Here is a 14,931-nt window from a genome sequence, read left to right as displayed (position 1 = left end):
GTAGCGCTGTTGTTGCACTGCTGGAAGAAAGGCATGGGATGTCTTTTGATAACGAAAACGCTTTTTACGTCGACATGTCATTCAGTATAAGCATCAAGATCCTAAATTACATGACCCAAGAAAAATGAGGCAAAAATTCCGTAAAACAACCATATGTCTAAAGACACCAATCTCATAGACAAGAATGCAGGAAACAACAAATATACCACAAGATATATGCAAGAAGATTATCTCCCTGGGAATGCTGACACAAAAAAAGCCGACCCGTCAGAGAACGCCGGTTCGAGCTTTCCAAAAAAACAAAGTGTGGGACAGCTGACTCCGGCCAGACCCATGTCGCCAATAAACACAAATTCTAGTGTCATAACCGGTCCAAACCAGCCAACGGGGAAAACAGTGAAACATCAGAGGTGATGGAAGGGTTACATTTCTCTGAAACACATAACATCAGTGTCCTCAGAGCAATTCTCACAGCTAAGATCCACAATGGTGGGCGTAGACGACGTTTGATCGTTGCCTAGAAAAACCGCGCGATGTATGGGGTTGCCATTTGGAGATGGTGGAATAGATATGCTGGAATTCACAACGTCGATCTGTTCTTTCAAGGCTCTAAACTCGGCTAGCTGAGCCTGAAGCTGCTTGATAATTTCGATCATGGGAACAGCATGATCCTCAAGGCTATCGCCAGGTCTAAAAGGCCGCATCATGTGCCGGATGGCAAGGGTGTTCGTACATGTCTATAGCACGTTAGAGAACCACATAGAACAGAATATATTAGCTGACATAAATTTACGTACCTCAATACGAGCGACCTGGTGTTCAAGGAGGTTCAAAACAGAAGCATCGGTGATCTCACCGCCACGAGCTTTGATCGCATTAATCAAGTTGATATCAGGCTCTATCAACGTCGACGCATTCGGATTTTCCAAAGCACTGCAGAACGCCTCTAGCCGAAGTGATATTTTCATCAACCGCCAAAACTGATCTGCCTCAATATTAAGTTTGGAGTTCCGCCCTAAAGTTCCTGGCACGGGCATTTCGTTTCGCTCCTCCGACAGATCGGGTTGATAAGCCAGGCGGCCGGCCAGCGAATGCGGGTACATCAAATACACAAATTCCGGATTCTCAAGACCTTTTAATTTGCGCTCGCCTAGATCCTTGACCTCAAAACCCTGAGTGCTGAGCTGATAAAGATCATTTCGGATGGAATTGTTCAAGAGTTCATCAGGCCAAGCGTCTTCTGAGCCTGTTGAACTGCTTCGCTCGTAATCCGCGAAAGCTTCCAGTGTCCGCTGAATTTCAGCCACAAAGTCCGATGAGACAAAGATCTGGCCGCCATCTGCTACTGCTGAAATACGCGACGCACGGTTGACCATAGGCCCGAAATAATCCATACGCCCCGTCACGGGATCTCTTTCACATACGGGCTGACCCCAATGCATGCCCATTCTCACCGATAGCCCACGATATATTCGATTACCCTCAGCATCAAATCGTTCTTTGCAGGCCGGAGAATCGAGAATCTCAGTGGGCCAGGGAGCGTCCAGCAACTGAGTCTGGCACGTGAAGCACCACAACAATGCTGCAGTTGCGGTGCTAAAAGAGACCATGAACGCGTCTCCTTCGGTCTTGACTTCAAAACCACCAGTTAAACTGAGCTGTCGTCTGAACAATTCATTATGTATCTGAATCGCAGATCTCATAGCAATGGGGTAGGTTTCCCATAGCGAGGTAGATTTCTTAATATCGGTAAACACGATAGCCAGTTCTCCAGTCGGTGCTTCCACACGATCCAATCTCGCTAGCCTTGAGTCACTTGGTGCATCACGAGGGCGTTTGACCCTCTTGCTGGTGAGGAGTATGCTATCATCGGTCAACGGAGTGGTTGGGCCCATAGGGATATTGGCGCTCCTCGTAAACTTGTTCCTCTGGCGTCGCTTCAGGTCACTCACGCCTGCGATCATTACCATTAGTTTATTACTTGCACCGTAAGACATGGCTAAATCGCGGATCTTCTGAGATGCAATCATCAAGTCGGAGCGCTCCGCTCGTGCAACATCAACTACAACGTCAGGAGTAACATAATCCCATAATTCTCCTGACGCCATAATTATCATTTCGTCTTGAGAGGTCAACGTCACTTTCAAAGTGTCTGGTGCAGCCATTACAGCGGGAATCATGTGGAAGTAGCCGAACGCACGCGAGACGGATAAGCGGTCGTTCAGCTTTCCATTTCTGGAGACATATCCACCAGCTTTCCTTATGCGTTGCCTCTCCGATGTTTCAGCTGGGTCGTGGTTTCGAGTGAGAAATTTGTGCTGGCCATTAGACTGCACCAAAACAGCCTGTGCATTCCCCACGTTAGCAACAAAAAGGTCCATATTTCGAAGATAGAGTATTGTCGCAACGGCGCCGGACCGCACGTCATCCTGGTTGAGAACCTTTCCGATGCCAGAAACCCGGTCCCAGTGCCGAGACTCCCTTTCGTCCAAGGATTTGTGTGCCGCTGTTGCCAAGTCCTTGTTGAGCGCCAAGAATGCCCTTCGCAAGGCATCGTCTGCTTCTTCATCTTTGTACGTTCGTAGTTTATTCAACTCACTTGCAAACGTCGAAGGGAAATTTTCATGTAAGAATTTAGCAATTTTCGACCCGCCACTTAAGGATGAATTGCCATCAAACATGCCAATGATGGCTTCCATCGAATTTCCCCTGAAGCGCGGGACCACCATATCAATCATAGAAAGATGTTCATTTTTACCAAGGGTGTCAGCCACTCCGTAGGAGATCAACCCTGAAGCTGATGCCGACGTGCGAACGCGCCTATCTTCTGTCTCTTCGGGAACGTTCTTGATGGTAAGCGTGACGTCCATCAGCCCGAGCACTCTAATGTAGCTGAGGGAATTGAAATTTGTCAAGTCTGTCCCATTGATATTGCCGACACCAGATGCATATGACGAGCTCGGTTTGACCTCAAATCTCTTGTTCCCAGAGAAATTGAGATATCGAAGGTTATGGTTCCAATTCCAATTCCAATCATATGGCCAATTTGAAACGTTATACTTCAACGAATTGCTGCCAACATCCAACACTGCCAGTTTATTGATCTTGCAGAGCTCAGCGGGGAGCACCTGGAACTTATTCGCATTGAGATAAAGTGTCTTGAGGTTGCTGGATTCTTCGAGATCATCAGAAGGTAACGCGCTAAGCTCGTTCCCTGAAAGATGCAACTCCGAGAGAAACTGTAAGCGCCTCAAGACACCTGGCGGGAGCTCTGTCAATTCGTTATATGACAGATTCAACACCCTTAATTCGGGTAATAATACGAGTTGGTGGAAAAGATCATCTTCCAGCCTATTATCCGCAAGATATAGCTGCCTCAATGAACCAGCAAAAGTGCTCGACATCCTCTGGGAAAATGTAGAATCCTTTCTGGACCCATCAGTTCCCGATCGAGACGCCACAGACTGTTGCCTGCCACCAAGTGATGTGACTGACAGCTTTCTGGGAGCATCAGGAGGAGGGCTTCCCGCACTGAGATAACCTCCAGAAGCTTGACTTGGTCTTCGCGCCTCAAACCCTTCCAATTTTCCAAGCTCCTCATAACTAGGAGAGCCATACAGACCGGGCGTTGATGCGGAAGTCCCGTTAGTCTGAACTTCGGCCGTTGGGAGTTGTGGAGGGGAAGTTGCCGGCTTTGGAAAAGTGTCAAGAACATTGGACGAAACATTTAGAATCTCGAGCCGGAGACAGTACCAAATTTCCCCAGGGAGCCTTTTCAAATTACACTCCCTCAAATTCAAAGTTCTTAACTCAGTTAGGCATCCAATAGTTGGTGGCAGCTGGGATAAGGGGTTTTTCGCCATGGTGAAATGTTCAAGCCTGCGGAGATATCCAATATATGGAGATAATGTGACGAAATGGTTTTTATTAAGGTATAATTTCATCAAATTCGGCATACTGGTGAATAAAGTATCCTTGAATTGCACAAGCTTTGCTGAAGCGATGTTAAGAGACTGTAGTGTAGGCACAGGGGCGGTAAGATGGAAATCTGTTACGGGACAATGATCCATCACCAATGTTCGCAGTTTGACGAAGGAGCCGTAAAACGAAGAGACGGAATTATGGCCTATGAGAAGGGTTTCCAGTCGAGGCAACTGTGTAAGGTTGTCAATCCCGCTAATGTCATTGAACCGGGCATCAATCTCTTTCAGATTCACAAGGAGCTTGAATGTCTCCCCGAGCTCTCCGGTCAACGCATTGTTGGTGACCCAAAGTCTCTCCAACGCTTGTAGGCGCCCGATATTCGATAGCTGGGTGATCTGGTTGAAACTTATGTCCAGGTCCACCAGCGACTCCAAGTTGCAGAGAAATTCTGGGAAATACTGGAAGTTGTTGGATGAAATGTTCAGGCTTCTGAGCGACGGAAAGTCACCAAAGTAAGAAGGCAACGAGGAAAGCTTGTTATTCGCCATCTTCAAGCTCACAAGTCCACGTAAATTATGTAGCTCAGCGTGCTCCAATTGCTCCAGGCAATTATTTGAGATATCCAGATATGTCAATCGATTTGCCAAACTAAAGCTGGCAGGTAGACGCCACGCTTCGTTGCTCATGAACTTGATTTCGCGCAGGTTGATACAGCTCTGAATAAAGTCCTTGGGAACGTCGAGCGCTAGGTTCCTCGACAAATTCAGCGATATGATCTCCGGCGCTTTTTTATATAATTTAATGGGAATCGTGACAAGATTCTTGCTTTGGAGGTCGAGGTGGCTGAATTTCTGATTCTCATTAAACGCTAATTCCGAATCAAGACTGGAATATATACCCAGCTTCGTGGGGAGGAAGGTGAAGCGGACAAGGTAACTATTATCTTCTCGTCCTATATCTGCAACTCGATCGGAAGATTGGTATCCGGCTTGTTCCAGAAGCCGTTTCTGCATAAGAATCGGTCTCTCTCCATGATCCAATCTCCTGGAAAGGTCATTCTTCCGCATTACTATATCGTAGTTGTTCAAATCATCTTGAAGGAAGGACTTGCGACCAAGCATTTCAAGAATCTCAGTGACAGTAGTATTGAGACCGGCAGATAGCGTGGCAAAAGTGGAATCGATTCGAAAGACACGGACGCAGTAGGGATGGCCATCCTCATCCACTGATAAACTCGCATCGTCCTCCGCCAGCTCAGGAAGCCGACTAACGATGTCGTCGCTTGGCTTTTTCACTGCCCAACTTTCTGGAGCGTGCCAGTCACCAGCGGCAGGCGTGTCGAGAACGGTTCGGAAGTTTTTGTCAGCGTGGTCAACCCCAGTGAAAATACCTCCGGTGTCTGTCGGTGACCCGGGACGTGGTTTTCGGATAATCCCTTCCATATCACCGAGATTGGTATCCAAAAAGACCCGTTCCCCTTCAAACATCTCGCGCTCGTGTTTATCGGCGTCTTTACTTGGCCCACTATCATGAGAAAATGGCAATCGGCCATGTCGCAACTTACTAGGGCCAGATCTGCCGTAAGGCTCCTTCTTTCGATCATAGTCAATATATTCCCATTGCCTTCCAGGCCCCATAGCCTCGACACTTCCATTCCTGGAGCGCGATCCTGGGGACATCTCGGCTCTTAGGCGCTTCGATCCTTTCAGGGGTTCTTGCAGTATACTGGAAGAGCTTGGGAGGTGTTTTAACAAAGAGACGCCTTGGCCTTTTGGTCTTCGTATCTTATCGAAAAGTGATCTTTTAGGAGTGGGAGCGCGGGGTGAGAGCTGGCCTGGGTCACGAAGGCCAGCACTTTGGGCACTAGGAGTCGGGCTGCTCGAGCGGGCGCCAAGGGTCGTTGTCGACATGCTCATAGGAGTTGAAATACCCAGGGCGTGATCCTTCAATGTGCGCGAAGGATTGAGATTTTCGCGGCTCGTGGATGGTCGAGAAGAACCAGCACTACTTTGATCCTCTTTGCTAATGTTATGGCGGTGTCCCGGGAGATGGAAACGATGCCTTGGCCGCACGGTGGCGTTGCTAGCTGTATATCTCGCGCTAGATTCCGTAGGCTCCTCGCGCACAGGAGCATCTCCAAGCTGGGGGATATCACTGAAGTCTTGGAATTCCCAGGGGGTAACTTCACTGGAAGGAAGGGGTGTTCGAGGTGCGGAGAGGCTGGGGGATGGCCGCCGCTCCAGAGTATTGGCGGAATTCAGCGAGTTGTGCCGATCCCGGCTATGAACGATGCTAGGAACTCGGTTCGATATAGATCGCTCCATAGATGCGCCATCCTGATATTCCTCACCAAAAAAGCCTTGTAACCGCTTATGAAATCGCGCACTGCCCGTAGACCTTGAACCTCCGCTACTACCGGTCGCGATACTCGCGATTGAGGGTCTTCGGCCACCATCATCATAAACCAAGTCAGGCGAATTGCTCGCAACGGAATGCGAAGTGGTTGGACGAGGGGATGGGGAAGTGTCATCGAATTCAGACGAATCATTGAAAAACGTCCCGTGATTAGCGCTAGTTGGAGGCGGGGACGACGGAGAAGGGGGTACGGCATGAAGAGCCGGGGGTTTAGGACGGTTGCTTGCTGACGAAGGATTATTTCGCGGCATTGTGCTCACAGGATAATCGGATGTACCTAGTACAGCAAGAGCTTTTCTGTTGCTTTGAAACCCGTAGGGAGATCGCCGATCTGTTGGCGATACATCGGGGGATCCGGAGAGATAAGGAGCATGCGGGACATCGTCAAATACCGATGAAGGACGTCGTGAACCAGAATGCGACCTGCTTGTCATGACGCTCAGGTCAGCATGACTGAGCTTCCAAAGGGTTGGTTCCTCCTCAATGATGAAACATTGAAAGGACTACAAAGATTACCCCTGCAGCACGTGGGAAAGAGGTAGTAATGGTCAAAAGAGCAAGGAAACAGTCTAAGCAACTGTGATCTTCAAGAGCCTCGCGCTGAAACTCCGTGTGTCGCCGGCGTTTCATCCGAAGGCGCGGGGAGATATCACGTCCAGGTAAGCATCAAAGGCGGAGTATCTAATACACACCTATTCTCTGTTCCCATCTGCTGGCCGTGGGAAGGATTATTCCGGCCACCTCCAGATAGTCGATTCTGTCTCAAAGTGTCATGAGACTGTCGACTACCAACGCTGGAGCTCTCAGACCCATGTCTCACAGCCTGATATCGCTCCCGCTGGCGCGAGGCCATATATTTCTAGCGAGCCGACGCAGACTCGCGCCAGCTCTGGAGGGAGAAAGGCCGGGCTCGCTCTCACCACACGATGTCTCGTATTTTAGACTCCGTCCAAGTTTCGCGCAAACGCAGATAGCAAGCAGACGAAGGTAGAGATCCAGGATCGCGAGACGCCTCAAAACTCGATGGGATGAAATCTCTGCGCGCAGGGCGGAGGAGGCTCAAAGGTAGGGTAACTCGTCGGTTCGGAACTACTCGCGTATGAACGTTTGGTTATGTATGTCGTTGCGTACCTTTGGGAAACGCTCGGCCGCTCCACGACCTATTAAGCCGCAACCCAGCAGGGATCAGGTCCAATCTGATGGGATGAAAGGCCACAACCTACACAGCCCGAGAGCCATACGCATCGCAGGCGACAAAGTATCAGGAAGAGTTTATTCCAGACGGCCAGGTATCGATGGCGACAAGGACGCAAGAGGCAAAAAAAAAAATAGATTAGATAAATGGCGCCAGAGGCGGGAGGTCGGATGGGGAGGGAAAAAACAGATCAGTTCCTGGTTTGGGGGTGACGCTTCGATGAGGGCGACCTTAACACCCCATGTCGTCGAACGAAACCACGAGGGTCTTGGGGGGGGTTAGCCACGGGCGAAGTCGAGTGCGGTCAATCGCCTCCCTGCGTCAAGACAAGAGAAGCGAAGATCAGATGGAAAAATGCCCAATGGCATAATTAGGACCGAGAATAAAAAGCATAGAGTGGTATATTAGGGGACAAGGGATACTTTTCGACAAAACTGTCCCCCTTGTGTTCTTTTTTATTAAGAAAAAACCCCCCGTCTCTTGTGATTTGTAACTGAACCCGTCGTGCCGTCCGTTCTGCCCTTGGGGGAATGACGGTTACATGGCGAGATTTAGTTCGCAGCGCACGGGCCACCTAACCACCGCCTGCACACGCTGGGCCGCGGAACGTGCGCTCGCTGTGCTGCTCCTCCACGTTGATTTGCCAATGCCTTGCCAGTTCAGGGCGACGGGGGGATGCCATCACAAAAAGAAAAGCTCGCAAGGCCTTGGGTACTACGGCATAGACTGACGATGCCTTGGTCGAAGTGCCGTCGTTTTGACGGATTCCCTCTACACTGATTACTCCGTTTGTCGAGAATATTAACTTTCCCGTGTCCTCGCCATCCAGAGTACTTTCTCGACGTGAGGGCATTTCCATCGACCCACCGAGATTTTGGGCCTTTGCTCGTTAGTATTAAAAAAAAAAAAAATAAAAAAAATAAAAAGAAGGATAATCTCTATTTCAGAACAGGAAGAGTCAGTTCCCGCAATCGTCAGTGAAAATGTAGGACGGCAACAACTCGCATGATTGAAATGTAGGATGGTGTGCATAATTCTATGTTTGTATATTCCGGAATATGTACAGAGAATGTACTTGATAAATATCTCTTTACGCTAGATTCAAGCTTCAAGGCCCTAGGAAAAGACAAAGCAAAAAAGGAATCATCTTGACGATTCGTTAGTGGTCATGTTAGGTCTATCCATCGCCTCTAGAACTCTTTTTCAACACATGTTTCTTCGCATTACTTTTTCATGTCCAATTTTTCCATCGCATCCTCAACTCCAGCCCCAACAGCAACTTTGCTACTTTCTGGCCCTTCAACGGACCCATCGGGCTGTGCAACCACGTTCTTCGCTGCCCCCGGGTGTCTCGAGCCTTTGTCCTTTACTTTCTTCTTTTTCTTCTCTGGTTCTGGTGGGGGCGGATAGGCTTTCTTTGTGACTTCTTGCCACACAGAATTTGCCTGGAATGAGGCTTGGATGGGTGCGAGGAGATTATTAAGAGCACTCGTCACAGCAAACTTCAAGAGTTGCGGTGTAAGCTGCAGGTTCAGTTAGCCTCCAGGACCCCCATTTGTGAGCGGAAGAGAAAAGAAGGTTCACGCGGAAAGAAAAACTCACCTTATCGGCTCTGTAATCTTCCTTGAGTGATTCAATATTATCGTAAACCAACGGCCCACCTTCCTCCTCACTTCTGTCAACGGTAAATTTACCCTTTCCTTCCGGATTCTCCAGCGCGCTCACGGGGAGTAAGACGTATTCGACGAAGCTCACAATCCCGTTGCCCTCTGTTTCTCTCGGTGCAGCAAACGCCTTCTTTAGCTTCTTCTTCACCACGTCCGGAGTGTCCAGGATATCAATTTTAGAGTCCGGGTCGGACGCGGACATCTTTCCGCCCGCCAACCCAGGAACCATCGGATTCATCAGATGGGCCCGCTCCTTGTATCCCACACGCGGCAGTGTTTCCATCGCGAGCGTGAAGATCTTTCGCTGATCAACTCCACCAAACTGCGCATCCACGCCCAGATGCTCTTCATCCAAGGCCTGCATCAGAGGATAGATAAGGCCCGATAGCGGAGCATTATCTACCTGCTTCACCACTTCGGCACCGGCCTTCTTCGCATCGTGCTCTGTCACCACGCTACTCAGACGAAAGAGGTCCATGGTGTACTTGGGCGATAATTGGTAGGAGCTGCCGAGCACGAATTCAAGCTTGTCTGTCGGGACATGGACAGCTTCGAGCAGGGCCGTGATGGAATGGCGATAGTACTCCGCGCGGAAATTGACCAGTTCGATTGGGGCCTTGAGGTTGTCAAGGAAGCCATGGATGTCAGCAAGGAGGATCTTGATATGACAGCCCGCTCGGAGGAAATGGGCAAGTTTAACTATCGGGACCAGGTAGCCCAAATGAATTCGGCCGGTCGACGCAGTACCTGAATGAGGACAAAAACACACATATGTCAGCAACACAGGACAAGGCCATTGTGTGGTCGAGGATTAGATCCGAGGGGAAGAAAAAGAGAGAGAGAGAGAGAGAGAAGAAGAAGTGTGGGGGGGGAGGGGGGGTTTGTTGACTCGGAGAGGACCGTTGACTCACCCCAATAAATGACGGGGGCTCTGTTTTGGCGAATAATTATATCTTCGAGAATCTCCGATTTTAAAACCTCTTGGAGATTCAGCTTAATCAGGTCAAGCTTCTCTTGCGGCGATAGTTCTGAACCCATGGCTGCTGTGGTGATTTTTTCAGTTGTTTGGCGGCTTCACGGCGGGGTTCAGAAAACAGTCTTTTTGTCCGCAATCGCTGAGGCTGACTCAAGGGCGGGATGGGCCCGGCTCAGCTTGATATCACGTGATAACTGGCTAATGCAGAAAACAATCTTTTATCTTTTTGGTGCTACTTGTGTTACTCTCCTCCGCACATTGCCTTTGTGGAAGGGCAGCATAGCAAAAGTAGACTATCTAGGGACAGAGTAAGTTCAGAAAGGGGGGAAAAGAAAACTCGAACCTTTGCTTGTGGCGTGCGGCAAGGGCCTTTTTCGGATGGTTCCTGGAATAAAACTTTTCGCGGAAGCAACTCAACAGCGAAGGATTGCCACAACCACGAAGCTGATAGACTACAGCTCGTACAGAGCAGAGTCAACATGCTATGCATGTCTTGGGCGGAAAGACGCCTGTGTCAAAGAGGGTTCGAATGTGATATTGCAACAAGCCATTTCTTGAGTGCCGACTCGGCGACAGAGCACGCGGGACGATGCATAGGATTGGGAGGGAAAAGAGACTTAGAGATGTAGGTATGGAGTACAGGATTCCATACTCAGCTCCGTACTCTGTACTCCGTAGCCTGCAGCCGTCCACTGTCGGAAAGAAGTGCAACGGACAAGCTGCAAGCGAAAGAGAGAGGCTCAGAGTGTCTCACTTCCATGTGTGACTCGGTGACAGCTCTGTGCTCCCAGCCCTACAGCGGTTCCCACGCCACAGCAGCGCAGAAGCGAGTGGGTCTTGGCGGGTGGGCTCTTGCAGCCAATAGAGTTGCTGGATCGGCTGGAAGCACCAGAAAAGTGGCTGGGAGAAGTGGCTGGCAGCCGAAGCTTGGTTGAAACTCAGCCAATCAGCCGTCACCGCAGCCGGGTTGCCGGGCGAGCAGCAAGTTCGCGTGCCTGGCGAACTGGCGTGAAACGGCTGACAGAGAGCGTGATGTGTAGCAGAATGGGCCATTTTTTGGTGGTTGTTGTTGTTGTTGTTGCAAATTACTGTTGCTGAGTGCCGCCGTTGTTCAACCTGCATGGCTCCGGTTGTGATGATGAAGTTGGCCGGGATGAGATCATGATCAGCAGCTGACGAGTCCTGTGTCCTAATCCCTGACCCGGTGGATCATGGGGGGAACATGTCACGACAAAGCGCACATCCATTGGGCCGCCTGACACCTGTTGCAGTCTCTCCCAGAGCACAGAAAAGCCAAGCAGGAGTTACTAGCGCGCAGATAGCTGGTGGGTACGGAATCCGATCTCCCCTGTCAGTACGGAGTACATAACACTCTTGTTACCCGGATAACCCGTCGCTTACTGCTGTTGTTGCTCTGGCAATTGTTGCGTAGCAGCAGATAGCTTTGCAGAACATCACGGCAGCACAAGGAAAAAGGGGGTGGTCATTATTTTTGGACTGTCAATGTCTCAGCGGCGTCCAGTGGCGTCAAGCGATAAGGTCACTCCCGGAAGGCTGGCAGACGGTCGCCCCGTGATTGGCGGTGCCCCAGCTCCAGGCCCAGCCCAAACACCCCCGCCCGTTGCCGTCGCAGTAGGATTTTGGCTGGTGACACTCGCGGAGAAAAAAAACTACACTATGCGATCGGGGTGGATACGCTGCACCCACCGGCGGCTTTGCTCGTCTTCTTAAAGAGCCCCCCGACCGCCCCCTTTCTTTTTTGTTTTATTATTTCATCCTCTCATCTCTTCCTCTTTAACACCTTTACACTCATTGCCAGCATCCCAACTTCCATCCTTTCGGGTTGTTGCTCCTTCTTCTACCCTCGTCCCTTCGCCTGCCCCCTACACCCTCCTCTCACGCCAATTCCTCGGTGCGGGTAGCGGGATCTTCTCGGCCTAGGCTTGGCTCTTCCTGTCGCCACCTCGTCCTCATCCTGCTCCTCAAGACAGCAGTAATGAAGCTTACTGCTTCAGCTGTCGCAGCCTTTGTGGCTGCTCCGCTCCTCGCAACCGCCCAGACATATACAAAATGTGATCCAACAAAGCAATGTAGGTGGCATGGCGCCCTCCCGCACCGCGCATAGCAAACACTGACTTCTATCTTCCAGCCTGTCCAGCGGATCCCGCCCTGTCGGGAACTGCTACTTTTGATCTGAAGAGCCCTTCTGAGCGGTTTACAGAACTGGGGAAGCCTACATACAACGATGAGGGAGTCTCTTTCACAATCAACAAACAGGGTGATTATCCCACAATTCAGTCCAACTTCTACATCATGTTCGGACACTTCGAAGTTGAAGTGAAAGCGGCTCCTGGCAGAGGCATTGTCAGCAGTGTGGTCATGCAGTCGGATTGCTTGGACGAAATCGACTGGGAATGGATTGGTGGGAACAATGGCCAGGTTCAAAGCAACTTCTTTAAAGAGGGCCGCAGCAACGCTTATGACCGCGCTGTCTGGCATCCCAACCCAGGGAACCAGGATGGCTTCCATAAATATGCGGTCGACTGGACCAGTGAGCGCATTGAATTCTACCTCGATGGTGAAAAGATCCGCACCGTGACCCCCAACGATGGTAACGCTCGGGGTAATTATCCCCAGACGCCCATGTTCATCAAAATAGGCATCTGGGCTGGAGGCGATCCCACCAACGGCAAAGGAACAATCGGTAAGTCCCGTTCTTTCCCGGATCATAGATGAGCATCGGCCCTCGTGCTGACGTTGAATTAGAATGGGCTGGTGGTGAGACCGATTTCAGCGCAGCTCCCTTCACTATGCAAGCCAGGAATATCGTGATCACCGATTATTCCACTGGCAAAGAGTACCGCTACGGGGATCGGAGTGGAACCTGGCAGTCCATTGAGGCAGTGGACGGTGAAGTCCGGAGCTCTGGAAGGCCTGGTTCAGGTCCAGAGGTAGGGTCCTCAGTTCCTCCAGCCGAGAAAACCGCGTCACCTTCAGGACACAGTGTGCATCCATGGATCCCTCCTAATCCTACCACGACACTTAGCACTGCAAGAGAGTCAATAACAGGAATTGCAGGGCTTCCCAGCAGTTGGCTAGTCACTGATGATGGGAGACCCACTTCGCCGAGTACGGCTTCTGTGAGTGAGCAACGCCCCCAGTGTGATCCTTTATTTTTCCTCGTATCTTTGGTCTCGGATTATTTGACTAATATCCCTACCTCGTGATCCCGTAGACGGCTTCCCTTACCACATCATTATCCTCGCCTTCCTCTCCGGACTCACCTTCCTCTGGTGGGCCTGATGGCTCTCAGCCAACTGGCACCAACGGAGAACCAGATACGGGTAGAGGCTCCAACCCCTCTGCTACGATAGCACCAGAAAACTCATTGGCGCATATTTCGAGCCCTTACCACGGGCTCGCCGCCATCTGCGGGATCATAGGCTTAGTCGTCCTCTTGTAATCAGATGCAAGAATTCGTGGCCCCGATTGATCCCCAGAGTTAGGTTTCAAACGTACATTCGAAAAGGGTGACACGTATAAGACAATGAATGGATATGATGACGATATATCAAGGGAATGCTCATTGGAGTTCGGCTCGGTTCGTGGGGGGTGGGAGGGGGGTCTCGGGCGTAGAACCTGGTTTACAGAACGGAGTTGTGTTTTGTTAATTTTTGGGGGGTGAACATCGGCTGACATGTTTTGCATAGTCGCCTTTTTTTTTTTCTTTCCCTTCCGCCTCAAACAACGCCTCCTAATTCGGTAGGGTGGAAGGTGTAATTGTACGGCATTTGGCTTACCACATTTTTATTCTTCTCGACTCTCCTTTTTACAGTCGCATTAGACGAAATAGATGTCAGGGTTAGACTTGACAGATACTTATTAATTTTATGAATGTGTTAAGTTCGTAACAGACTCCTCCATGATTAACAGTGTTGCAGATAGTAAACTGATATGTAAGTAACCACACTGTTCTTTGCAGTCGCATATGAAGAATTGTACTCCAGACTGCATATAGGCATGTCTCATGAGTTTATGGATTGCACTGCTAAGTCATGATCAAGAGGGATATTGGCCAGATGCAACGAGTATCCGATACCTCTCACTCTCATGAAAATAAGGCAAAACAGCGCATTAATTCTGACAGCTCCCAAGTTCTCTTTGTTGAATCTCAAAAGCTCATCAGCCTCTATAATTATTTCATCGTCTGATAGGAGAAGCCGTTCATTAAGTCTACTGGGCAACTACTATATCACCATGTACGACGATGTGCAACCGGAAATAAGAACCCTCCTGTCGAGTGTTGAGTGCGTTGTTTTCGATCTGGATGACACACTCCATAAGTTTCGCCTTGCATCCACGGCGGCTTCTCTCGCTGTTTTCGAAGAAATCCACCGGAGCCACAGCGCCATTTCGGTTGAAACGGTCAAGTTAAGATATCAGGCCATTTTGGGCAAAGCAAGGGCTCATGCATTTTCTAACGGCAAGTATTCCACAGAATATAGAAAGATTAAGTTGGACTCCTCGAGCATTGCACGGTTGTGGTAGCATAGAAACTGTTGCGTCGCTCCATTTCTATGTGCTACTCTCTACCCCGTGTAGCAGGTAACTAACTAACTAGTTAACTAGTTAAATAGCTATCGCTCGTCACCTCTGCTTTCACACAGATACGGTTCGAGCTACCAGCCTACCTCCCCGAAGTTGAAAATAAAAAGAATTCTATACACACTTGTGCTACAAAAGGAACGTTAGTT

The 14,931-nt window shown here is 49.8% G+C and overlaps 4 protein-coding genes across 4 annotated transcripts; 2 read left to right on the top strand and 2 right to left on the bottom strand.

Annotated features, from left to right (window-relative positions):
* Positions 1-61: 61 nt before the first annotated feature.
* CIMG_01098 (adenylate cyclase) lies at positions 62-6,773 on the bottom strand (the record flags this gene model as incomplete). The annotated part of the gene is made up of 2 exons (XM_001247326.2): positions 62-737; positions 798-6,773. The coding sequence occupies 2 exons, from the start codon at positions 6,771-6,773 to the stop codon at positions 423-425; spliced, it is 6,291 nt and encodes a 2,096-aa protein (XP_001247327.1). The 3' UTR covers positions 62-422.
* A 744-nt stretch (positions 6,774-7,517) lies between these two features.
* On the top strand, positions 7,518-7,998 carry CIMG_12803 (uncharacterized protein). Its single transcript, XM_001247327.2, has one exon. The coding sequence runs from the start codon at positions 7,544-7,546 to the stop codon at positions 7,814-7,816; it is 273 nt and encodes a 90-aa protein (XP_001247328.1). The 5' UTR covers positions 7,518-7,543; the 3' UTR covers positions 7,817-7,998.
* Positions 7,999-8,594: 596 nt separating this feature from the next.
* On the bottom strand, positions 8,595-10,670 carry CIMG_01100 (tyrosyl-tRNA synthetase). The gene is made up of 3 exons (XM_001247328.2): positions 10,113-10,670; positions 9,137-9,948; positions 8,595-9,057 (listed from the first exon to the last, which is right to left on the bottom strand). Exons 1-3 carry the CDS (start codon positions 10,237-10,239, stop codon positions 8,758-8,760), a joined length of 1,239 nt encoding a protein of 412 aa, XP_001247329.1. The 5' UTR covers positions 10,240-10,670; the 3' UTR covers positions 8,595-8,757.
* A 1,503-nt stretch (positions 10,671-12,173) lies between these two features.
* CIMG_01102 (cell wall glucanase) lies at positions 12,174-13,719 on the top strand (the record flags this gene model as incomplete). The annotated part of the gene is made up of 4 exons (XM_001247330.2): positions 12,174-12,267; positions 12,327-12,881; positions 12,944-13,317; positions 13,413-13,719. 4 exons carry the CDS (start codon positions 12,174-12,176, stop codon positions 13,638-13,640), a joined length of 1,251 nt encoding a protein of 416 aa, XP_001247331.1. The 3' UTR covers positions 13,641-13,719.
* Between the last annotated feature and the right edge of the window lie 1,212 nt (positions 13,720-14,931).

The sequence above is a fragment of the Coccidioides immitis genome (genome assembly GCF_000149335.2).
Source record: "Coccidioides immitis RS genomic scaffold supercont3.1, whole genome shotgun sequence".
In the NCBI taxonomy this organism is placed as follows: domain Eukaryota; kingdom Fungi; phylum Ascomycota; class Eurotiomycetes; order Onygenales; family Onygenaceae; genus Coccidioides; species Coccidioides immitis.
The sequence above is the reverse complement of the archived record's forward strand: the minus strand, read 5'-3'. Positions and strand labels throughout refer to the sequence as shown.

Coding starts and splice junctions, on each gene's coding strand:
- CIMG_12803 (XM_001247327.2), top strand. CDS start 7,544: ATGAAAGGCCACAACCTACACAGCCCGAGAGCCATACGCATCGCAGGC.
- CIMG_01100 (XM_001247328.2), bottom strand. CDS start 10,239: ATGGGTTCAGAACTATCGCCGCAAGAGAAGCTTGACCTGATTAAGCTG. Junction 9,949..10,112: donor AGCCCCCGTCATTTATTGGG/GTGAGTCAACGG, acceptor GTCCTCATTCAG/GTACTGCGTCGACCGGCCGA. Junction 9,058..9,136: donor AAGATTACAGAGCCGATAAG/GTGAGTTTTTCT, acceptor CTGAACCTGCAG/CTTACACCGCAACTCTTGAA.